This window comes from Crassostrea angulata, chromosome 4 (genome assembly GCF_025612915.1).
Source record: "Crassostrea angulata isolate pt1a10 chromosome 4, ASM2561291v2, whole genome shotgun sequence".
NCBI lineage: Eukaryota > Metazoa > Mollusca > Bivalvia > Ostreida > Ostreidae > Magallana > Magallana angulata.
Genome location: NC_069114.1, coordinates 20,256,003 through 20,282,657, shown reverse-complemented (window position 1 = coordinate 20,282,657; position 26,655 = coordinate 20,256,003). Strand labels below are relative to the sequence as shown.

Sequence of the window (26,655 nt, the reverse complement as noted above, 5' to 3'; positions counted from 1 at the left end):
TTTAAATGATCGAATGCACGACGCTATTGTGTCACAATGTGCGTCCTTCATGTAATGATAAACAACATAAGCCAGGTAAACGCGGATGTCTGGGCATCGGAAGTGCTGGTGTAGACTGTGCATGAGATAGTTGCTTGAATTCGTTGCAGTTGACGGGGCTTGGTCTGATTGGTCGCAGTGGAGTCAGTGTTCTAACACTTGTGGACCCGGCCAGGAAACTAGAACGAGAACTTGTACAAATCCGGCCCCAGAGCATGGAGGCAAACCCTGTCCTGGGGATGACTCTGAAAACCGCCCCTGCATTGGGTGTCCAGGTAAGACGTTTAATTTCTCAATCAATCACTCAATCAATCACTCGATCAATCACTCACTCACTCTATCCTGATCAATCATTCAAGCCATAGATCGATTGACTGATGGATGTAATAGGGTCCTAGCTAGACCCAGCATCGGACGACGCACATGCCTGCTGCTGCTCTCGCTCTCTCATCAAGTCATGTACCTTAAATCATGATTATTTGAAATTGTAGGAGGCAAAGTGGTAACGCCATGGTCCAGCTGGGGAAGCTGCTCAGTGTCTTGTGGAGATGGAACGCAGACCAGATCCAGAGCCTGTGACCTGACAACTGACGAAGCAGCGCGATATAACTGTCACTTCAAAGAACAGCAGCAACAACCCTGCTCGAAGCCGCCTTGTCCAAGTATGAATTGATTATATTTATCCCCCCCCCCTCCCCCCAAATTGTATTGCAAACATGATTGTTATTTAAATGATCGAATGCACGACGCTATTGTGTCACAATGTGCGTCCTTCATGTAATGATAAACAACATAAGCCAGGTAAACGCGGATGTCTGGGCATCGGAAGTGCTGGTGTAGACTGTGCATGAGATAGTTGCTTGAATTCGTTGCAGTTGACGGGGCTTGGTCTGATTGGTCGCAGTGGAGTCAGTGTTCTAACACTTGTGGACCCGGCCAGGAAACTAGAACGAGAACTTGTACAAATCCGGCCCCAGAGCATGGAGGCAAACCCTGTCCTGGGGATGACTCTGAAAACCGCCCCTGCATTGGGTGTCCAGGTAAGACGTTTAATTTCTCAATCAATCACTCAATCAATCACTCGATCAATCACTCACTCACTCTATCCTGATCAATCATTCAAGCCATAGATCGATTGACTGATGGATGTAATAGGGTCCTAGCTAGACCCAGCATCGGACGACGCACATGCCTGCTGCTGCTCTCGCTCTCTCATCAAGTCATGTACCTTAAATCATGATTATTTGAAATTGTAGGAGGCAAAGTGGTAACGCCATGGTCCAGCTGGGGAAGCTGCTCAGTGTCTTGTGGAGATGGAACGCAGACCAGATCCAGAGCCTGTGACCTGACAACTGACGAAGCAGCGCGATATAACTGTCACTTCAAAGAACAGCAGCAACAACCCTGCTCGAAGCCGCCTTGTCCAAGTATGAATTGATTATATTTATCCCCCCCCTCCCCCCAAATTGTATTGCAAACATGATTGTTATTTAAATGATCGAATGCACGACGCTATTGTGTCACAATGTGCGTCCTTCATGTAATGATAAACAACATAAGCCAGGTAAACGCGGATGTCTGGGCATCGGAAGTGCTGGTGTAGACTGTGCATGAGATAGTTGCTTGAATTCGTTGCAGTTGACGGGGCTTGGTCTGATTGGTCGCAGTGGAGTCAGTGTTCTAACACTTGTGGACCCGGCCAGGAAACTAGAACGAGAACTTGTACAAATCCGGCCCCAGAGCATGGAGGCAAACCCTGTCCTGGGGATGACTCTGAAAACCGCCCCTGCATTGGGTGTCCAGGTAAGACGTTTAATTTCTCAATCAATCACTCAATCAATCACTCGATCAATCACTCACTCACTCTATCCTGATCAATCATTCAAGCCATAGATCGATTGACTGATGGATGTAATAGGGTCCTAGCTAGACCCAGCATCGGACGACGCACATGCCTGCTGCTGCTCTCGCTCTCTCATCAAGTCATGTACCTTAAATCATGATTATTTGAAATTGTAGGAGGCAAAGTGGTAACGCCATGGTCCAGCTGGGGAAGCTGCTCAGTGTCTTGTGGAGATGGAACGCAGACCAGATCCAGAGCCTGTGACCTGACAACTGACGAAGCAGCGCGATATAACTGTCACTTCAAAGAACAGCAGCAACAACCCTGCTCGAAGCCGCCTTGTCCAAGTATGAATTGATTATATTTATCCCCCCCCTCCCCCCAAATTGTATTGCAAACATGATTGTTATTTAAATGATCGAATGCACGACGCTATTGTGTCACAATGTGCGTCCTTCATGTAATGATAAACAACATAAGCCAGGTAAACGCGGATGTTTGGGCATCGGAAGTGCTGGTGTAGACTGTGCATGAGATAGTTGCTTGAATTCGTTGCAGTTGACGGGGCTTGGTCTGATTGGTCGCAGTGGAGTCAGTGTTCTAACACTTGTGGACCCGGCCAGGAAACTAGAACGAGAACTTGTACAAATCCGGCCCCAGAGCATGGAGGCAAACCCTGTCCTGGGGATGACTCTGAAAACCGCCCCTGCATTGGGTGTCCAGGTAAGACGTTTAATTTCTCAATCAATCACTCAATCAATCACTCGATCAATCACTCACTCACTCTATCCTGATCAATCATTCAAGCCATAGATCGATTGACTGATGGATGTAATAGGGTCCTAGCTAGACCCAGCATCGGACGACGCACATGCCTGCTGCTGCTCTCGCTCTCTCATCAAGTCATGTACCTTAAATCATGATTATTTGAAATTGTAGGAGGCAAAGTGGTAACGCCATGGTCCAGCTGGGGAAGCTGCTCAGTGTCTTGTGGAGATGGAACGCAGACCAGATCCAGAGCCTGTGACCTGACAACTGACGAAGCAGCGCGATATAACTGTCACTTCAAAGAACAGCAGCAACAACCCTGCTCGAAGCCGCCTTGTCCAAGTATGAATTGATTATATTTATCCCCCCCCTCCCCCCAAATTGTATTGCAAACATGATTGTTATTTAAATGATCGAATGCACGACGCTATTGTGTCACAATGTGCGTCCTTCATGTAATGATAAACAACATAAGCCAGGTAAACGCGGATGTCTGGGCATCGGAAGTGCTGGTGTAGACTGTGCATGAGATAGTTGCTTGAATTCGTTGCAGTTGACGGGGCTTGGTCTGATTGGTCGCAGTGGAGTCAGTGTTCTAACACTTGTGGACCCGGCCAGGAAACTAGAACGAGAACTTGTACAAATCCGGCCCCAGAGCATGGAGGCAAACCCTGTCCTGGGGATGACTCTGAAAACCGCCCCTGCATTGGGTGTCCAGGTAAGACGTTTAATTTCTCAATCAATCACTCAATCAATCACTCGATCAATCACTCACTCACTCTATCCTGATCAATCATTCAAGCCATAGATCGATTGACTGATGGATGTAATAGGGTCCTAGCTAGACCCAGCATCGGACGACGCACATGCCTGCTGCTGCTCTCGCTCTCTCATCAAGTCATGTACCTTAAATCATGATTATTTGAAATTGTAGGAGGCAAAGTGGTAACGCCATGGTCCAGCTGGGGAAGCTGCTCAGTGTCTTGTGGAGATGGAACGCAGACCAGATCCAGAGCCTGTGACCTGACAACTGACGAAGCAGCGCGATATAACTGTCACTTCAAAGAACAGCAGCAACAACCCTGCTCGAAGCCGCCTTGTCCAAGTATGAATTGATTATATTTATCCCCCCCCCCTCCCCCCAAATTGTATTGCAAACATGATTGTTATTTAAATGATCGAATGCACGACGCTATTGTGTCACAATGTGCGTCCTTCATGTAATGATAAACAACATAAGCCAGGTAAACGCGGATGTCTGGGCATCGGAAGTGCTGGTGTAGACTGTGCATGAGATAGTTGCTTGAATTCGTTGCAGTTGACGGGGCTTGGTCTGATTGGTCGCAGTGGAGTCAGTGTTCTAACACTTGTGGACCCGGCCAGGAAACTAGAACGAGAACTTGTACAAATCCGGCCCCAGAGCATGGAGGCAAACCCTGTCCTGGGGATGACTCTGAAAACCGCCCCTGCATTGGGTGTCCAGGTAAGACGTTTAATTTCTCAATCAATCACTCAATCAATCACTCGATCAATCACTCACTCACTCTATCCTGATCAATCATTCAAGCCATAGATCGATTGACTGATGGATGTAATAGGGTCCTAGCTAGACCCAGCATCGGACGACGCACATGCCTGCTGCTGCTCTCGCTCTCTCATCAAGTCATGTACCTTAAATCATGATTATTTGAAATTGTAGGAGGCAAAGTGGTAACGCCATGGTCCAGCTGGGGAAGCTGCTCAGTGTCTTGTGGAGATGGAACGCAGACCAGATCCAGAGCCTGTGACCTGACAACTGACGAAGCAGCGCGATATAACTGTCACTTCAAAGAACAGCAGCAACAACCCTGCTCGAAGCCGCCTTGTCCAAGTATGAATTGATTATATTTATCCCCCCCCCTCCCCCCAAATTGTATTGCAAACATGATTGTTATTTAAATGATCGAATGCACGACGCTATTGTGTCACAATGTGCGTCCTTCATGTAATGATAAACAACATAAGCCAGGTAAACGCGGATGTCTGGGCATCGGAAGTGCTGGTGTAGACTGTGCATGAGATAGTTGCTTGAATTCGTTGCAGTTGACGGGGCTTGGTCTGATTGGTCGCAGTGGAGTCAGTGTTCTAACACTTGTGGACCCGGCCAGGAAACTAGAACGAGAACTTGTACAAATCCGGCCCCAGAGCATGGAGGCAAACCCTGTCCTGGGGATGACTCTGAAAACCGCCCCTGCATTGGGTGTCCAGGTAAGACGTTTAATTTCTCAATCAATCACTCAATCAATCACTCGATCAATCACTCACTCACTCTATCCTGATCAATCATTCAAGCCATAGATCGATTGACTGATGGATGTAATAGGGTCCTAGCTAGACCCAGCATCGGACGACGCACATGCCTGCTGCTGCTCTCGCTCTCTCATCAAGTCATGTACCTTAAATCATGATTATTTGAAATTGTAGGAGGCAAAGTGGTAACGCCATGGTCCAGCTGGGGAAGCTGCTCAGTGTCTTGTGGAGATGGAACGCAGACCAGATCCAGAGCCTGTGACCTGACAACTGACGAAGCAGCGCGATATAACTGTCACTTCAAAGAACAGCAGCAACAACCCTGCTCGAAGCCGCCTTGTCCAAGTATGAATTGATTATATTTATCCCCCCCCCCTCCCCCCAAATTGTATTGCAAACATGATTGTTATTTAAATGATCGAATGCACGACGCTATTGTGTCACAATGTGCGTCCTTCATGTAATGATAAACAACATAAGCCAGGTAAACGCGGATGTCTGGGCATCGGAAGTGCTGGTGTAGACTGTGCATGAGATAGTTGCTTGAATTCGTTGCAGTTGACGGGGCTTGGTCTGATTGGTCGCAGTGGAGTCAGTGTTCTAACACTTGTGGACCCGGCCAGGAAACTAGAACGAGAACTTGTACAAATCCGGCCCCAGAGCATGGAGGCAAACCCTGTCCTGGGGATGACTCTGAAAACCGCCCCTGCATTGGGTGTCCAGGTAAGACGTTTAATTTCTCAATCAATCACTCAATCAATCACTCGATCAATCACTCACTCACTCTATCCTGATCAATCATTCAAGCCATAGATCGATTGACTGATGGATGTAATAGGGTCCTAGCTAGACCCAGCATCGGACGACGCACATGCCTGCTGCTGCTCTCGCTCTCTCATCAAGTCATGTACCTTAAATCATGATTATTTGAAATTGTAGGAGGCAAAGTGGTAACGCCATGGTCCAGCTGGGGAAGCTGCTCAGTGTCTTGTGGAGATGGAACGCAGACCAGATCCAGAGCCTGTGACCTGACAACTGACGAAGCAGCGCGATATAACTGTCACTTCAAAGAACAGCAGCAACAACCCTGCTCGAAGCCGCCTTGTCCAAGTATGAATTGATTATATTTATCCCCCCCCCTCCCCCCAAATTGTATTGCAAACATGATTGTTATTTAAATGATCGAATGCACGACGCTATTGTGTCACAATGTGCGTCCTTCATGTAATGATAAACAACATAAGCCAGGTAAACGCGGATGTCTGGGCATCGGAAGTGCTGGTGTAGACTGTGCATGAGATAGTTGCTTGAATTCGTTGCAGTTGACGGGGCTTGGTCTGATTGGTCGCAGTGGAGTCAGTGTTCTAACACTTGTGGACCCGGCCAGGAAACTAGAACGAGAACTTGTACAAATCCGGCCCCAGAGCATGGAGGCAAACCCTGTCCTGGGGATGACTCTGAAAACCGCCCCTGCATTGGGTGTCCAGGTAAGACGTTTAATTTCTCAATCAATCACTCAATCAATCACTCGATCAATCACTCACTCACTCTATCCTGATCAATCATTCAAGCCATAGATCGATTGACTGATGGATGTAATAGGGTCCTAGCTAGACCCAGCATCGGACGACGCACATGCCTGCTGCTGCTCTCGCTCTCTCATCAAGTCATGTACCTTAAATCATGATTATTTGAAATTGTAGGAGGCAAAGTGGTAACGCCATGGTCCAGCTGGGGAAGCTGCTCAGTGTCTTGTGGAGATGGAACGCAGACCAGATCCAGAGCCTGTGACCTGACAACTGACGAAGCAGCGCGATATAACTGTCACTTCAAAGAACAGCAGCAACAACCCTGCTCGAAGCCGCCTTGTCCAAGTATGAATTGATTATATTTATCCCCCCCCCTCCCCCCAAATTGTATTGCAAACATGATTGTTATTTAAATGATCGAATGCACGACGCTATTGTGTCACAATGTGCGTCCTTCATGTAATGATAAACAACATAAGCCAGGTAAACGCGGATGTCTGGGCATCGGAAGTGCTGGTGTAGACTGTGCATGAGATAGTTGCTTGAATTCGTTGCAGTTGACGGGGCTTGGTCTGATTGGTCGCAGTGGAGTCAGTGTTCTAACACTTGTGGACCCGGCCAGGAAACTAGAACGAGAACTTGTACAAATCCGGCCCCAGAGCATGGAGGCAAACCCTGTCCTGGGGATGACTCTGAAAACCGCCCCTGCATTGGGTGTCCAGGTAAGACGTTTAATTTCTCAATCAATCACTCAATCAATCACTCGATCAATCACTCACTCACTCTATCCTGATCAATCATTCAAGCCATAGATCGATTGACTGATGGATGTAATAGGGTCCTAGCTAGACCCAGCATCGGACGACGCACATGCCTGCTGCTGCTCTCGCTCTCTCATCAAGTCATGTACCTTAAATCATGATTATTTGAAATTGTAGGAGGCAAAGTGGTAACGCCATGGTCCAGCTGGGGAAGCTGCTCAGTGTCTTGTGGAGATGGAACGCAGACCAGATCCAGAGCCTGTGACCTGACAACTGACGAAGCAGCGCGATATAACTGTCACTTCAAAGAACAGCAGCAACAACCCTGCTCGAAGCCGCCTTGTCCAAGTATGAATTGATTATATTTATCCCCCCCCCTCCCCCCAAATTGTATTGCAAACATGATTGTTATTTAAATGATCGAATGCACGACGCTATTGTGTCACAATGTGCGTCCTTCATGTAATGATAAACAACATAAGCCAGGTAAACGCGGATGTCTGGGCATCGGAAGTGCTGGTGTAGACTGTGCATGAGATAGTTGCTTGAATTCGTTGCAGTTGACGGGGCTTGGTCTGATTGGTCGCAGTGGAGTCAGTGTTCTAACACTTGTGGACCCGGCCAGGAAACTAGAACGAGAACTTGTACAAATCCGGCCCCAGAGCATGGAGGCAAACCCTGTCCTGGGGATGACTCTGAAAACCGCCCCTGCATTGGGTGTCCAGGTAAGACGTTTAATTTCTCAATCAATCACTCAATCAATCACTCGATCAATCACTCACTCACTCTATCCTGATCAATCATTCAAGCCATAGATCGATTGACTGATGGATGTAATAGGGTCCTAGCTAGACCCAGCATCGGACGACGCACATGCCTGCTGCTGCTCTCGCTCTCTCATCAAGTCATGTACCTTAAATCATGATTATTTGAAATTGTAGGAGGCAAAGTGGTAACGCCATGGTCCAGCTGGGGAAGCTGCTCAGTGTCTTGTGGAGATGGAACGCAGACCAGATCCAGAGCCTGTGACCTGACAACTGACGAAGCAGCGCGATATAACTGTCACTTCAAAGAACAGCAGCAACAACCCTGCTCGAAGCCGCCTTGTCCAAGTATGAATTGATTATATTTATCCCCCCCCCTCCCCCCAAATTGTATTGCAAACATGATTGTTATTTAAATGATCGAATGCACGACGCTATTGTGTCACAATGTGCGTCCTTCATGTAATGATAAACAACATAAGCCAGGTAAACGCGGATGTCTGGGCATCGGAAGTGCTGGTGTAGACTGTGCATGAGATAGTTGCTTGAATTCGTTGCAGTTGACGGGGCTTGGTCTGATTGGTCGCAGTGGAGTCAGTGTTCTAACACTTGTGGACCCGGCCAGGAAACTAGAACGAGAACTTGTACAAATCCGGCCCCAGAGCATGGAGGCAAACCCTGTCCTGGGGATGACTCTGAAAACCGCCCCTGCATTGGGTGTCCAGGTAAGACGTTTAATTTCTCAATCAATCACTCAATCAATCACTCGATCAATCACTCACTCACTCTATCCTGATCAATCATTCAAGCCATAGATCGATTGACTGATGGATGTAATAGGGTCCTAGCTAGACCCAGCATCGGACGACGCACATGCCTGCTGCTGCTCTCGCTCTCTCATCAAGTCATGTACCTTAAATCATGATTATTTGAAATTGTAGGAGGCAAAGTGGTAACGCCATGGTCCAGCTGGGGAAGCTGCTCAGTGTCTTGTGGAGATGGAACGCAGACCAGATCCAGAGCCTGTGACCTGACAACTGACGAAGCAGCGCGATATAACTGTCACTTCAAAGAACAGCAGCAACAACCCTGCTCGAAGCCGCCTTGTCCAAGTATGAATTGATTATATTTATCCCCCCCCTCCCCCCAAATTGTATTGCAAACATGATTGTTATTTAAATGATCGAATGCACGACGCTATTGTGTCACAATGTGCGTCCTTCATGTAATGATAAACAACATAAGCCAGGTAAACGCGGATGTCTGGGCATCGGAAGTGCTGGTGTAGACTGTGCATGAGATAGTTGCTTGAATTCGTTGCAGTTGACGGGGCTTGGTCTGATTGGTCGCAGTGGAGTCAGTGTTCTAACACTTGTGGACCCGGCCAGGAAACTAGAACGAGAACTTGTACAAATCCGGCCCCAGAGCATGGAGGCAAACCCTGTCCTGGGGATGACTCTGAAAACCGCCCCTGCATTGGGTGTCCAGGTAAGACGTTTAATTTCTCAATCAATCACTCAATCAATCACTCGATCAATCACTCACTCACTCTATCCTGATCAATCATTCAAGCCATAGATCGATTGACTGATGGATGTAATAGGGTCCTAGCTAGACCCAGCATCGGACGACGCACATGCCTGCTGCTGCTCTCGCTCTCTCATCAAGTCATGTACCTTAAATCATGATTATTTGAAATTGTAGGAGGCAAAGTGGTAACGCCATGGTCCAGCTGGGGAAGCTGCTCAGTGTCTTGTGGAGATGGAACGCAGACCAGATCCAGAGCCTGTGACCTGACAACTGACGAAGCAGCGCGATATAACTGTCACTTCAAAGAACAGCAGCAACAACCCTGCTCGAAGCCGCCTTGTCCAAGTATGAATTGATAGACCTTTTAATACATGTCAGTTATATTTGTTATATTGTTACAATTTAAAGACAAATGATTTTCTGAATATTATTATAGTTGACGGACATTGGGGTCCATGGACATCTTGGGGTGAATGCTGTGTTAGTAGTCGCTACAGAAAAAGAGAGTGTAATAACCCACCACCAAAATATGGAGGGAGTTGCCATGGCACATTTCTTGAAGCTTCTACTTGCCTAGGTTGCCCAGGTAATTAGCTATTGTTTTTTAGCTTATTATTGGCGTACATGTAGGAGCCGGTATCTTATCTACGCTGTAACTTGTTACTAGTATTATAGGGAAAACCCTACCAATTATTTGCCCATAAAACTCTATACAAACATTAGGACCTCTCAGTACTTTACTATGACAATAGCAGCCAAATTTTTGGAATCATTTAAAATTTCATTTTAAGCACTTTCAGAAATTACCAAAATAAATATATGGTCCCATTGTGTTTATAGGTCAAATTTGCACTTGTTTACAACTTACAGCGATCCGCAGTAAATGGCCCCCTGCATAAAAAATAACCCCCACTCCTACATCCTCCTCTGGTATTTCTGTATTTTCTGCAATATTCCCTCCATCACTTCTTTCAAACATTTATATTTTAGCTTTAAAATGAAAACTAATACATACCTGAATTCAGCCAATCGCCTGACGCCTATCAATTTATTCCGTGTTACAATGTTCTATAACTTTTCTCTGGGTTGCGTTCGAGATCGTAGCTGCAACGTAGGGCTACGCAGTTGAACGGTAAACTAGCCTAGCCGCTAGGTAGTTATTCCTAGCCTAAATATTTTATGCTACGTATCAAATTCAAGATGGCCACTTTAGTTATCACTTAGTAACAAACATGAAATCTATTTATTTAGTGACATTTTATTCATCCTTTAAGTTAAAATGATTCTGTACATGTATATTTCCGCTTGAAATTAACAAATTATGTCGATGAAATTAGTTGAATATTTCTAATTTCAAATCTGAGACCTAGCGGCTAACCTAGCGGTCCGTTCAATAGACCTAGATATCTACGGCTAGGCTATAGCTGCTACGATCTTGAACGCAGCCCTGATGTAAACATCCGGGGATTTGGTACTCTTATTCCATTACTGCACTTCTCTTAATTGGGTGGTACATACATGAGGACTTAGCAGTTTGAAAATGAATATTGGCGATAACAAATGGCCGAGGACGTTAAAGTTTCTGGAGCTGGTGCTCTTTGAAAGCCACGTCTAAGTTAATAGTGCTTTTATCTTTATCATGTTTGATTCATGATGTATCTTGTGCTGGTGAAAAAAAAAACCCTTTTTTGTTTTCACTACAGAACACAATTAAGGGACACCAGTTCTTAAAAATTAGTTGTTATTTCTCTTGAAAAAATACTCGAAGGATATGTTATTATGAATGTTAGAACCGTGGAAATTACTGTCATCAAATTTTTACCGAATAAATTTACGTGTTACTGATTTCGTTATTGCTACATTTATAATGATTTTATCAATCCTGTTGAAATAAAACAGTCAAACACAATAGTAAACGACACGAAAAAAAATTCAACACTGAAATACATGTGTAAAATGCATCAGTCATTGCTTTAGGACTTTACTTCCCTTAATTATCGTTTACCGAATCCGAGATCCACACCTCAACATTCTACTTTCGATTTATTTACGACGAAAATCAAGCTCGGGTCTTTCCAACCCCCTCCAGACAAAAACACGCATCAATATTTCAAATGACCTCGCACTGTTACCAAACCTGTGTAGTCAGACATCTCACACATCGTTCCTCATCTCATACAAAAATTCAGCTCCTGTCCCGTGCGGAAACGCCCCAAATTCAAAGAGAAATTCGGGAATTATTTCGCGTCAGCCATGTTCACCTTCGCTGAAATACTGTTATGACACCTGCAAAGGTTGTGTTTTCTTATCTCGCCCGAGCCAATATTTGTTCTTTCTCTCTATTTCTTTCTCTCCAATATTTTTTTTTTTTTTTTTATTTTCTAACTAAAATATTTAACATACAGGGGTTGTTGGACTGTAATACAAGTTGAAAAACACTTTTCCGATAAGATTAAGACAAAAACAGACGTTTATTAATTAGGGTCTTCCGTCTTCAGCGGAAGACCCTTCTATTATTCTATTGTTTCTTTTTCACTTTTCTTATTAGGGTCTTCCGTCTTCAGCGGAAGACCCTTCTATTATTCTTCGGTTTCCTTTTCACTTTTCTTATTATTATTAGGGTCTTCCGTCTTCAGCGGAAGACCCTTCTATTATTCTATTGTTTCTTTTTCACTTTTCTTATTTGGGTTTTCCGTTTTCAACGGAAAACCCTTCTGTTATTCTACTGTTTCTTATTATTTTTTTTTCCCGCAAATTTTGTGCACGAGATTTCTCGAACATTTTTGTCTGATTGCTTTCAGGGTATGTAGATGATATTAAGATCTCTAGACTTTTTTTTTCAAATTTTTCAAATTCATTTCCGGTTATGAGTTATTGCCCTTTAATTGAAAATTGGGGGGTCTTTTGTCCAGAGTTGATCTCTGGAACTACAGATGATAGATGCATGAAATTTGGCGAAATTGTCGGTAACATTTTATAGTTTTGCTTGCATGAAAATTTTGGTAATTTCTTCGTTAGTTTTTGAGCTATTTGTCGCCAAAGTTTAAGATTTTTTCGGTGCTGAAATTTTGTTGCTTTTTTATTATAACTTTTAAACTAAAAGTATTTTGTTAAAACACATAGAACAAAAGTTGTTTAGAATAACAAGAGCTTTCATTTAAAATTAAGAAAAAAGGGCTGGCCCCTATAATTAGGGGTCAGCAGTCCATAAACTTTTTTTTCTGATAGCTAAAAAAATTATCATTTTATGAAAAAAAAATAGCTAGATTACTTTTAATAAATTAAATTTTGTCATTTGGTATGAAATTAAACAAGCTCTGTGCTATATTTATTGTAATTTCATAAAACAAATATGCGAGAATCGTACATGAACGAGTTAATTGTCTAAATAGACACACTAGCGAACAATGCCGCTTCCGGGCGTAGCATTTGTTATTGTTCTGATTAAATTTCACGGTTTTATTCTGTTTATCTAAATCATTTATAAATGCAATGAACATACACAACTACTTATTTAAACGTGCTATGTGTTCGCGCAGAACAAATCTCTGTCGGCGCCCCTGCCTGTAACCCCAAATATAAACAGCGACGAACGGCATTATGGGAAAGACAGAGCCATGGATGCCGAAACGCAGAAGAGAAGTTGTGTATTTTTTCGCCGTACATGTTGTACGGTCACGTGCACTTTCAATCCACAGTGAAGCACATGGACATGTACCGGGAACACTACTTCGTATTTGTATATTAAGGAGGGATATATTCTTCATACTTGTTTGAACCGTTTGAATCGTTTACGAGGAAATTCTGACAGTCACAGTAGGCCGGATTACAGTCAAGTCGTACCCAACCCGACTCGCACCCAAACCCACTCGTACCCAAATATTTGAGTACGACTTCACTAGTCAACTCGTACCCACGGGGAAAATATATTTATACTAGGAAAATAAAATGAATGGCTTTTATTCGTATGTTGTTATGTTTTGTATATTATCGATAACATTAATATGCGAATTGTATAACAAATTTAAAAGAATTTGTAATAAAAATCTAGTATATTATAGTTCTGTACTTGAATGCGGACGGATCAAAGAATGATTATGAGCAGGTTAACTATCATCAATTAAAATTAAAATTAATTGCTTTATGTGATTCCGTTCAACCGATCAACGAATGAGTTTGTCAGCACAAAATAAACATGCTGCTCATAATTAAGAAGAAATACAAATTTTCATCACTTTTGGAAGATCAACATGGTTCGAGAGAGTGTGTTTCCTGCAAGAAAATGGTAAGTAAATCACTATATTAGATATTGTTTTATAATTAAAACATATTTTTTTGAGTAATCAAATGGATAAGACAACAGGCAAAGTTAATTTAAAGTTAAATAAAACATACGAGTTGGTTTGGGTGCGAGTCGGGTTGGGTACGACTGAACTTGATTCCCAGTAGGCCTACTGTCGGCAGATGTTTACGTTTACATTGATCAGCTGTTGATAAGCTGATAAGAGTTACGAGTAATAACAGAAAAAAGATGGACATTTAAAAGTGTGATTTATGTGGATGGTACTGAAGAAGGTAAGTCTTAAATTTTTACTCATTTTAAAGTTTGAACTTTCTTGTCTTTAATGGTTAAAATGTCAGCATGTAAACTAGTAAACATTTAGTCTATAGATGTGTACATGAAAGTACGTGCACACTGTCACTGATGTATGTTATTTTGTTAGTCCAGACAATATAAATCCTTTTAACAGAGTTGAATCCCAAATGTTTACCTTTTACATGTACTTGTTTTTTTTCCTATACTTTTTACCAGAATTTTGTTTGAATTACAATTCAATTTATTGACAAAATCCACATGTGACGAAAGTCATACATACAGTATACAAATATAGTTAGTACATAGATTTTCTTATGTTATGTGCATCATGTATGAAGTTACAAATATTTCTCGCTCGAGGTTCATGGGAGACTGGAAAGGATGACCAAATTTATCTATTTAAAAAAAAACAGTTTGTGAATTTTCAACTCAAAATTCAAAGCAGGGTCTAATTAGAAACACATGATATATTCTTGTGCGGAAGACTTTAAATGTAGACATGAATACCCTGTAGACATAACATCAAGTAAATAAATTGTATACTTCAGAGTTAAAACATGACTTTAATATTTTTATGATGCCGATCATTGTATCATTAGAGAGGTTTAGCAGACCAACGGGTACCCGGTACATGTACTTGTACATGTAGGTTACAAGTTAGAACTATGCGTACCAGTTCACATATTTTTTCTTGTTTAGCAATTATGATGTGTACTTAAATTGTCCTTGTTAATGTTTTAAATGTAATTTTCATATTCTCTTTTTTTAATCTGACTACTGGCTGTACTGGCGTGCGAGCAGTTCTCACCGAGGACCATTTCTTGCTGGTGCATTGTTACATCATATTTTCAAATATAATTTTATGTGTTGATAAAATGATGTAACAATGCACTGGTGAGAAATGAGTAATGAAGCAATAAGTGTTAAAAACGTTAACACAATACATTTAAGTGAATATTTATGTTTCTTGATATTACTTGGTGTGGTTTTCTTAACAGCGTCGCATTCAAGTCAGTGTCAGCTAATACATTATGCATAAACAATTTACCCGCTCCTAAACCAGAAACTTTCTTATTAGTTGATTTAGGTTACCACTGATTGTCTGCTCTTGCAGCAGACTAATAATATATGCACAGACAAAACACAATGAACTTATCAGAGAATGAAAAATTCATCGAGTTACTTTCAACTGTTGGAAATCGGGTATTTTTTTTAAAATTTACATACTTGTGACAAAACATATATGTGGTACATACAGCTGTAGCTTTATGAAGAAAATTTGGGTTAGACCATATATAGCTACCATGCAAGCTAAATGATATTTACAAAAAACTTTCAATTTATGGCGCACGAAATATACGCTAGTTTTATAAAGATTGACATACATGTAATGTACCACATTCTGTGAAATATAATCTATTAAGAATTCTTTATTAAGTTTACTCATACATGTTTTATGCTTATTACACATAGTATATTTTAAAACATGTAATTTATAAGAAAAGAAACAAAACCCTTGCTAAATTTATTTGCAAAAAAAACAAACCAGTAGAATTGATAAAACATGGTATACCAGAAGCTAATACATGTACTTTGACGCTGTTCGGATGGGTAATATTCCTTTGTAATTTACGAATTGAGATATTGACTGTTGCACTACAAATAATAAGCACTCTCTCTTTCTCTCTCAATCTCTCTCTCAATTTGATATACCGAAGAAAAATTTTTAATATTGCCTAAATGTTAATTCATGTATTGGGATATGTCATACTTATTACACTGCATGGTCAGTGTATTTTTTCCAGAAATACTATGCATTTGTTAATGTAAACACAGCAATTACTAGTACATGTATGTAAACACAGCTATTTTTTTTTATTTCAGCTCAAAATGGACTCTTGTTACCACAAGGCACCACATGGCTTTTATCGGTACCTATTGATTATAGTGGGTCAGCTCTTGAGGTTAACCTGTCACCTCTACTCACATGCATATTCCTTGTGTTCTACAGACTATTTACTGGTAATTCAAATTAAATTGGATAATGCAAGAACAATAATGGAACTTTAAGAAAGCATCATGCCATGTTGTGGTTTGTGTGTGATAAGAAATTATGAAAAACAAATTTAAGGCTGTTTAAAGAAATTCAAAATTGTTGTGAAAATTTGTTTTTCAATAAAAGTATGCAATTATGTTTCCTTTATTTTTTATTTCATAAAGATATTAAGATGTGTTTACATAATTGAAAAATCCCCCCCCCCCCATCCAATTGTCTGCATTAAGATTACATGTAGGATATATGTAAATGTACATTTGACTTTGAAATAACATCTGCTATGATAATTACTTTTGAAGTGAACAAGAAACAACCTATTTCTACCTTTCTTAGGTATATATGCATAAAAAAAGTAGAAAAACATGTCAAATTTGAACATTTTTCATGGAAATCAACTCGATCTGTGTCCAGCTACCTGGGTGTGTTTGAATTTAATTTTAATTTAAGGCAGATGTCTGACTTGTAGGTTGTAACTTACTGTTTTAGCATGGTTAGAAGGAGACTAAAAATCAGAATAGATTAGATATTCACTAAATATGATTGTTAGCTTACTTTTTTCATGAAAACAAGAAATCACAAGCAGGACAGCTGTCTATTTGTTAATTAAAATGGTACAAATCATACAATAAACAAATAAAGATCAAATTTTAGAATCATTGATGATTGTTTTCAAATATGTGTGAGAAATGACTCAAGGAAATTGCCACAAGTTTCATAAAATTAGGTAAAACATTTCAAACCATTACTTTTTGTGAAAATCAAAAGATGGGGGGGGGGGGGGGGGTATACATGTAAGGGCATTTCTAAGTGATGTGAAGCTTTTTATCATGATTATATCATGTAGATGTATGTTGTATTGAATAAGGTTTCTTTTTAAAGGTGGTTGAACAACAATTGACCTCTAAAAGGTCAGGTAAAGATGTTTTACTATGGAGAACCCTATAAATCTGTGTTTACTAAAGGGAATTGGAAATGGTGGGTTCACTTAAATGGCCATATTTTTATTAAACCCCAATGGAATTGGCAATATGTGGTATTCTTTCCTCAGAATTGCATTAGCTTTCTTATTCTAAGACAAACCGTCTTTTCATAAAATGTTAGTGTATTAAGTTAAAGATACAAGGAACAGTTTCGGATAAAGTACCGTCAATATTTTTGTAAAATTGAGAGTGACTGTACTTGAAGGTTTATCAGTGTTGCGTAGATTCATTACGGTAAATGAATTTTAATGATTATCATTAGTTAGAGGGATGTCTCTTGTTGGAATTGGTAAGCAATATTAAGGCCCTCTTGTTGGAATTGGAAAGCAATATCAAGGCCCCTAATTTTAAGTACATGAGAAGCAGTAAATAAATAAATTGTGAAACTTGCGGCTATGACTGTTGTGTTGACTTTACACAGTGAAATAGAAGGTTACAAACACAGGTTATATAACATGAAATGTAGGTGGATGGGATATTATATACCTATTTACTGGGTATGAGGACAATAGCAAGTTTATTGTTCCCAAAGACATCAACTATTTCATGAGGCAAAGCCAAGGGAAATAGTTGCTGTGGAGTGGGACAATAAACTTGCTATTGTCCGAATAGTCAGTTAATTTGTATTTTATTATACCAAAGAAAACTTTATTTGTCAGCGATACAGAATTTCTTGATGATAAACAAATTAGAGTTATCAAACTTTGTATTTAATGCAGCGATCTGATTAGGTCAGAGGTGTTCCTAGTTTAAAAAGGAGGGAAATTGAATTCTGCTGATGAATGGTTTTGATGACTATTCACCATGGGCATATAGCATGGATAATATTTCAAATTAGATAAAAAAGCATGTTTATGTGGGCGCCTTCTAGTTATCAGTTGATGTCCATCTGTCCATCCGAGATTGCTTGACCGGAGCATAGCTTCTCTCCCCTTGGCCCAATCTGGCTCATACCTCATCCACAGGGTTCCTTTGGGTAAAGGATGTGCAGTGACCTTGAACCATGTTCTTAGGTATAAGGTTAAGGTCATAGCAGAATTATATATATAAAATCCTGTCTGGGGCATATCTTCTCTCCCCTTGGTCCAATCTGGCTAATACTCACAGAGTGTCTCTATGGTTAAATGATGTGCAGTGACCTTGAATGAAATTTCTAGGTAAATGGTGAAGATCATATCGGATCATGCAAAAATCCTTTTTTCAGAGCTTATATACTTTCCACTAACCCCTATTTGGCTAAGACTTCACATAAGCAGAGCTTTTGAGTAAAGGGTGTGTAGTGACCTTGAACCTATTTTCAAGGTAAACTGTGAAGGTCACAGCAGAATTATATTTAAAAAAATCCTTGTCGGGAGTATATCTTCTCTCCCTTTGCTCCAATCAGGCTCATACTTCACCCACATGATGCCTCTGATCAAAGGATTTGCAATGACCTCGAATGATATTTGTAGATCAAGTGTCAAGGTCATATCAGATCACACAAAAATCCATATATTTTAAGAGCATACATATACTCTCCTTTAAGCCCCTATTTGGCTAAAATTTTACCTAAACAGAGCTTATTGGTTAATGGCGTACAATGACCTTGAACCAAGTCAATGTGAAGGTCATAGCAGATCTTTTTAAAATTAGCTTTAGACTGTAGATTATTTCCAAGATATGCTTAATCTTGGTCAGATTGCACAAAAATGCCTGTATGGTAGGGGGAATGAAATTGATCTAGAAGTTCTATGCCAGCTGGAAAAATTTCAATTTATAAGTCAAGGTCAAAGCAAAATTCTCTTAAATAACATCAGCTGGGCCCTTTGAAATGTTCACCATTTCAATGTTGTCTGGTTCATTGTAATTTTACATAGAAAATATTCACAGAGGTATAATAAAGAAAAACTATACATCAATAAGTTTCTGACAATTGATGATGCAACAAGCACACAGTACGAAAGGTCAACCCTTTGAAAAGCAATCAAGAGGAAAAGTTGCTCAGAATTATGTTTTAAACAAAATGTTTGGTTGGTGGCCCTGTTAAGGAGTTTAAGGGTTCGGCCCCTAAAACACAGTGTTTCAGATACTTCAATTATTGAACACTTGTTGAACAAAATATGTTTATATTTACGAGACCTTTTATTTGATATCAAAAATATGACTGGTCCCTCAAGTTAGGGGCTAGGAAAGCTCAAAAGCTTAACTTTTTCCGAAGCAATATTTTGTCATAAATCATAAATGCTGAAAGAGCTTATCAACCTCAATTTAAAACTGAAATCCATTTCTAATTCGGACGATTGAATGCGGGATATAAACATTAAAAAATTGATTTTTACAGAAATTTTAATTTTGCATTCTGGATTAAGAATATAGATATTAGGTGGCAGGGGACAGTTTTTTTGATACGGTTCATTGTAGCCAAGGGATGCATGTCTTCGGAACTCTGTAACTAGAATTTCCTCAGTTCCCATTCAGCACAAATACCTTTAATTCACACTTTATAAGACCAATCACCAATTTCTGAAGAAAATTACTAGTCAAAACCTGTAAAATTCTCTACATACTGGTTTTTATGAGATTTTGACCCTTTCATATTTTGCTAATTTTTCATGATTTTTCAGCTTTTTAGACCTCCCCCAGCTAATTCCCTGCAGAGGGTTGACCTTCCGTACCGCGTGCATGGTGCACTATCACATGTCAGAAACTTACCGGTGTATAGTTTACAATGTCCCATCCACCTACTTTTCGTGTTATTTTACCTCCCGTCTGTAACTTGCAATTTCACTGTGTAAAGTCAGCACAACAGTCATAGCCGCAGGTTTCACATTTTACTTCTGATTCTCATGTACCTAACATAAGGGGCCTACATATTGCATATCAATTTCAACAAGAGACACCCCTCTAACTAATGATAATCATTAAAAATCATTTCATGAATTTTAGCAACACTCATAAGCCTTCAAGTACAGCAACTCTCAATTTTACAAAAATATTGACGGGTACTTTATTCGAAACTGTCCCTTGCTACCTTTAACATACACTAACATTCTCTGAAAAGTCATCTTGTCTTAAAATTAGAAAGCTTATGCTATTCTGAAAAAAAGTACACCACATTTTGCCAATTCCATTGAGGTTTAAGAAAAATATGGCCATTTAAATGAACCCACCATTTCCACTTTCCTCTACTGTAAATTCCTAATATTACGCGAGTACTTAATTCCGCGATCCTGCTGTGTTGTATCAAATCGCGAGAATATAAAATCGCGAACGCGGGAGATATATTCATATTTCTGATAGTTTTTAACTCTCAGAAAATAATTGCGAGGTTTTAAAATCCGCGAGGGATGCTTCTCGCGATTTTACGCGGATATAAATTCCTCGCGTTTAATAAGGAATTTACAGTATTTAACACAGATTCACAGGGCTCTCCATAAATAAAGCATCTTTACCTAATATTTTAGAGGTCAACTGTTGTTCTACCTCCTTAAATAAGAAACCTTATTCAATACTACATACATCTGCTTGATATTATCATGATAAAAGCATCACATCACTTAGAAATACCCTTACATGTATACCCTCCCCCTATCTTTTGATTTTCACAAGAAGTATTGGTTTGAACACTTTAACCTAATATTATGAAACTTGTGGCAGTTTCCTTGAGTCATTGCTTACACATATTTGAAAACAACCATCACTGATATTTAAAATTGATCTTTTTTTGGTAAATGGATGATTTGTAGCATTTTTATTCACAAAAGTCATGTTGCCCTACATGTGATTTCTTGTTTTCATGAAAAACTAAGCCTATAATCATATTTAGTGGATATCTTATATATTCTGGTTTCTAGTCACCTTTAACTTTGCTAAATTAGTAAGACCTACAAGTGTGATGTGTGTGTTTAATTAAAATGAAATTCAAACACACCCGGGTACCTGGGGACGGATGAGAATTCCATGAAAAATGTTCAAATTTTTCATGTTTTTCTACATTTTTGATGCATTTTTACAATAAAAGGGTGAAAATATGTTGTTTTTTGTTCATTTCAAGAGTAATTATCATAGCAGATGTTATTTCAAGGTCAAATGTACATTTACATATCCTACATGTAATGGTAATGGAGTCTACTGGAAAGAGGGGGTGGCTTTTTCAATTCTGTAAATACATCAAAAATACCATTTTTTGATAGGATTAGGAGCAAAAACTTGAGTTTTTTGACATATTGTATACTTTGATAACTGCATTTGTCTACATGTAAAGTTCATTTGAAATAAAAATATGCTGTTTTAAAAATATTGGGTGATATAAGTCAGGGGGCTTAATGTTATTTCATAAAATCAGACAGCAAAATGGCTACAAATTCATAAATTTAATGATTTAATTGATAAAAACTGTTTTAAAGTATTTATTCTTATCTCAGTAATTAACTTAAGCCTCTTAATTGTCATCAGGATAGGAAATACCTACTCTCTTAGCCAATTTACTCTAGTGGTGGTCATTCTACACATTTAAGAGGGAGTTACCCCCCTTGAATATTTTAGCGAATAAATCATGTAATGACATCTATAGCAAAGAAAATCATCCATTTTCACAAAATGTATTACTAATGGTACAAAATCCACTCAAAATTACACTTAAAGGAGAAATATGAAAATACCATGTAGTCTTGATGGTGGCAGGGGACAGTTTTTTTGATACGGTTCATTGTAGCCAAGGGATGCATGTCTTCGGAACTCTGTAACTAGAATTTCCTCAGTTCCCATTCAGCACAAATACCTTTAATTCACACTTTATAAGACCAGAATCATTCGATTTTTTTTTTATCTTTTTGTACTTAAGTTACTTTTGTTACTAGATTAAGAACTCTGCTTCTAAGAGGTACTTCTAGCGTTACTTTCGACAATAAAGGAAAACCCATTCGTTGCTTTGCAACGAGCTTTGCTCTAGCTGTTATTATTCTTTTTTTTTTCTTACTGAGTTTGTGCAGACGATTTCTCAGAGATGGCTCGATCGATTTCATTTAAATTTTGAAAACTTACGCGTTTGTATCTGAAGTTTATCGTTTTTTTTTTCAATTTTAAAAAATTCACTTCCGGTCGGAAGTTATCGTCGATAAACTAATTTTAAAAGCGAATTTTGTCTGCGACATTTCTCAAAAATGAGTAAAGATATAAAGCTGAAATTTTCAGAGATGATAGATCTACCGCTTTTCTGGTGCAAAACACTCAAGAAAATTTCCACCGTCACTTCCGGTCGTCACCGGAAGAAAATTTGAAAAATTGAATTTTTCGTTTTTTTAGCTCACCTGAGCTGAAAGCTCAAGTGAGCTATTCTGATCACATTTTGTCTGTCGTCCGTCTGTCCGTCCGTCTGTCCGTCCGTCTGTCCGTCCGTCTGTCCGTAAACTTTTCACATTTTCAACATCTTCTCAAGAACTACTTGGCCAATTTCAACCAAACTTGGCACAAATCATCCTTAGGCAAAGGGGATTCAAAGTTGTGAAAATTAAGGGCCACACCCGTTTTCAAGGGGAGATAATTAGAAATTAATGAAAAATTTCGAGAAATTTTCAAAAATCTTCTTCTCAAGAACCAGAAAGCCAGGTAAGCTGAAACTTGTGTGGAAGCATCCTCAGGTAGTGTAGATTCAAAGTTGTGAAATTCATGACCCCCGGGGGTAGGGTGGGGCCACAATGGGGGGTCGAAGTTTTACATAGGAATATATAGAGTAAATCTTTAAAAATCTTCTTCTCAGAAACTAAACAGCCAGGAAAGCTGAAACTTGTGTGGAAGCATCCTCAGGTAGTGTAGATTCAAAGTTGTGAAATTCATGACCCCCGGGGGTAGGGTGGGGCCACAATGGGGGGTCGAAGTTTTACATAGGAATATATAGAGTAAATCTTTAAAAATCTTCTTCTCAGAAACTAAACAGCCAGGAAAGCTGAAACTTGTGTGGAAGCATCCTCTGGTAGTGTAGATTCAAAGTTGTGAAAATCATGACCCCAAGGGGTAGGGTGGGGCCACAATGGGGGGTCGAAGTTTTACATAGGAATATATAGAATAAATCTTTAAAAATCTTCTTCTCAGAAACTAATCAGCCAGGAAAGCTGAAACTTGTGTGGAAGCATCCTCAGGTAGTGTAGATTCAAAGTTGTGAAAATCATAACCCCTGGGGTTAGGTTGGGGCCACAATGGGGGGTCAAAGTTTTACATAGGAATATATAGAGTAAATCTTTAAAAATCTTCTTCTCAGTAACTAATCAGCCAGGAATGCTGAAACTTGTGTGGAAGCATCCTCAGGTAGTGTAGATTCAAATTTGTGAAAATCATGATCCCTGGGGGTAGGGTGAGGCCACATTGGGGGGGGGGGTGTTAAAATTTTACATAGGAATATATAGAGTAAATCTTTAAAAATCTTCTTCTCAGAAACTAATCAGCCAGGAAAGCTGAAACTTGTGTGGAAGCATCCTCAGGTAGTGTAGATTCAAAGTTGTGAAAATCATGACCCCTGGGGGTAGGGTGGGGCCACAATGGGGGATCGAAGTTTAACATAGGAATATATACAGTGTTAAAATTTTACATAGGAATATATTGAGTAAATCTTTAAAAATCTTCTTCTCAGAAACTAATCAGCCAGGAAAGCTGAAACTTGTGGGAAGTATCCTCAGGTAGTGTAGATTCAAAGTTGTGAAAATCATGACCCCTGGGGGTAGGGTGAGGCCACATGGGGGGGGGGGGTGTTAAAGTTTTACATAGGAATATAAAGAGTAAATCTTTAAAAATCTTCTTCTCAGAAACTAATCAGCAAGATGATAATTTTTAATTGTTAAGACTTTGGCTCCAGGACAATTCTTCGGCCTCACAAGAAGGTTCAGAGTTTGATGTAGCTAAATATCCCATATATAAACAATTGTAAAGGATCTTTTTGAGAACTGCAATACTCAACATGTGATATGACTATAAAATTGAAGCAGGCAGCTATTTTTTCATGAGAATCTTTTTGTATTATTGTTTTGGGTTATTGCCCTTGATTTATTGATTCTTGATTATTTTAATTAATGCATCCACTGTTAACCAATTAATGTGATGATTATTTTTATACAATAATAAATATTCAATGTATATAAGTTGTTCTGCATAAGTAGTTTTGGGTTAGGCTGGATTAGTTTGTTTATTTTTGATTTCCAATTTTTAGATACTATGAATTATTTTAGGCTGGCACATATATAGGGACAGTGTCTATTGCATTGCAACAAGTGACTGTTTGGGGTTAAACTTGAACAGGTATGGAGAGATTGAGGGTGTCGACATCCCTGCTCTTTCTTGTCTTTGTGTTTTTCTAACCAACGATACAGATTGTGCGGTCATTTCTGCCCTGTATCGCATTGATACAAGTGTGCGGTCATACCTGCTTGTATTGGTGGTGGTTGCGGCGGAGCACTAGTGTATGGTCATCCCTGCTGGTGTTCTGGCCTTTCTAGTGCAAGTGTGCGGCACTCCCTGCGTTAGGATGAGCTGTTGGCGCAAGTGTGAGGTTATCCCTGCTTGCGTTATCTCTGCTTGCATTAACGTTGGTACCTGTTGAGTTGCGTAGGTGTGCGGTCATCCCTGCCTGCATAACGTTGAGTCCCTATATATATGCAGGAGCGGTGATTAAAGTCTGCTCTTGTAAATATTTTCAGCAATCAGGGCTATCCGAGTTCCAAGGGGGAAAAATGGATTTTATTTATACAGGATCTACATGTATTAATGTACATTGTCCAGATTGTATTATGACTCCATTAAGCTGACTTTATCATACCTATTGTTCCTCAGGTGAGCGATGTGGCCCATGGGCCTCTTGTTTATTTTTTAATATTATTTTTGGAAATTTTTACACCTTATAGTGACACTCTTACTGATTCAGAATATGTAATTTGTTTTTAAATCGATCAAGGCATTCTCGAGAAATTAAGCGTCAAAGTTCTGAAGCGAGAGTCCGAGTAGCTATTTTTCGTTTAGATCTACGGTTTTATCTTTGAATTGATAAGTTTGATCTAATCTATTCAAAAATTGGACGGAAGACCCACTCGTTGCTCGCAACGAGATCGTGTCTAGTTATTTATTAGATTTTAAATCTCCGTAAGGAATCTGTTTTTGTTCCTGTGAATTTTTCTGAGTGAAAGATGATAATGTGTCGATGAAATTATCTTGGAAATTGTCCCTTTCAACTATTTCAATTGCACTTCTTTCACAGGCATGTGTATTTTCATTAAAAATCGTCTAAATGTGCTGCATAAATATCTTGGGACAGACTATACCAGTTCTCGTACTCGGAAACACTTCACGTCATTGTCAAAGCGATAGTATGCTTCTATTCTGGGTCTCTGTTATGGAGTCTAAATGGAACCAACTACAAACTTCAGCTTCTCTGTTTACATCTTTCTTAGAGGCCGTCATGTTTATCAAGAATCGGTGTAAGAAGGATTTTCACTGGATAAAAATTATCAAAGCTAAGGCACGTTACTCTTTACAAACCAACAGGCCATGCGGTCCAAATCTACCAATAGGCGAAGCGGTCCAAATCTTCCAAGGATGAATAGACAGAGAAATACCGAAGATCGTCACCCTTGGCTAACGAAGATGCAATATGTTTATCATGTTAATAGTGTTTTAGCTTTTTCATCCACACTCTAATGAATTAATTAGCTAGCGTCTAACACACAAAAGGACTAACGTCTACTATTGTTGCTTCGTAAAATAAAAAAAAAAAGACGGTGGATATCTATGAAAATTGATACCCACAAACACTTATGAAACATTGAACATGAATGCTTATTACTCACAGCGATTATTTTGCTTTAAACACACGTGTACACATGATGTCTCATTTTACTTACTTACTTACTTACTTTCTAATCCTTTCCGTGCCCGGAGGACGCATAAAGCCGTAATTGCCCCCCCCCCCCCCCTTTCTCATCGGCATAAAGTGGAGGTTGGACTTGAGGCTAATCATCTCTTTCCATAAAAAAACAGACGATTACGGAAACCGATGCCTCGTCTTGATGAGCTTTAAAATATTTTGATTACCTGTGTGTTTGTTTTCAATTAAACATCATTTTCTTCTCTAATTTTGCCAATTGTATAAAAAAAGCACGTATTAAATTTGCATTTAATCTTGGTTCACATATGAATGAGTGTTGTACCCTCTTTGTTTATGTTTGTTTATATTCCTTTAAGGGAGTTGGCCACCTCCTATATGGACAGTTTGGTCATCTTGTTCAGTGACCTGTGGTACTGGAAAACGTGAAAGAACTCGTTCTTGTGACATGCCTATAACAGAAGCCATCAAATACACGTGTTTTCAGCAAGATACCGAAACCGAGAAATGCTCTCAACCCCCCTGTACAGGTACGTATAAGAAAAATATTAAAAAATGTAGGCGTTTCCTAAATCAATGCAGGTTTCCATTAACAATGAGGCAGGCTATTTTTTTAATAAATATGTAAAAACCGAGTTATGATCTGAAGCTTTTTTT

At 39.6% G+C, this 26,655-nt stretch overlaps 1 protein-coding gene across 1 annotated transcript; it reads left to right on the top strand.

The window, feature by feature from the left end:
- Window positions 1-36: 36 nt before the first annotated feature.
- Window positions 37-26,628, top strand: LOC128182145 (A disintegrin and metalloproteinase with thrombospondin motifs adt-1-like). The gene is made up of 28 exons (XM_052850756.1): window positions 37-51; window positions 150-306; window positions 531-701; window positions 915-1,079; window positions 1,678-1,842; window positions 2,059-2,229; window positions 2,441-2,605; window positions 2,822-2,992; window positions 3,204-3,368; window positions 3,585-3,755; window positions 3,969-4,133; window positions 4,350-4,520; window positions 4,733-4,897; window positions 5,114-5,284; window positions 5,498-5,662; window positions 5,879-6,049; window positions 6,262-6,426; window positions 6,643-6,813; window positions 7,026-7,190; window positions 7,407-7,577; window positions 7,790-7,954; window positions 8,171-8,341; window positions 8,554-8,718; window positions 8,935-9,105; window positions 9,317-9,481; window positions 9,698-9,868; window positions 9,960-10,109; window positions 26,358-26,628. The coding sequence occupies exons 1-28, from the start codon at window positions 37-39 to the stop codon at window positions 26,624-26,626; spliced, it is 4,623 nt and encodes a 1,540-aa protein (XP_052706716.1). The 3' UTR covers window positions 26,627-26,628.
- Window positions 26,629-26,655: the final 27 nt, after the last annotated feature.

Excerpts from the sequence above, each read along its gene's own strand:
- LOC128182145 (XM_052850756.1), top strand. Across the intron at positions 4,898-5,113 it reads CCCCTGCATTGGGTGTCCAG|GAGGCAAAGTGGTAACGCCA; the intron begins GTAAGACGTTTA and ends TTGAAATTGTAG. Across the intron at positions 10,110-26,357 it reads TACTTGCCTAGGTTGCCCAG|GGAGTTGGCCACCTCCTATA; the intron begins GTAATTAGCTAT and ends TATTCCTTTAAG.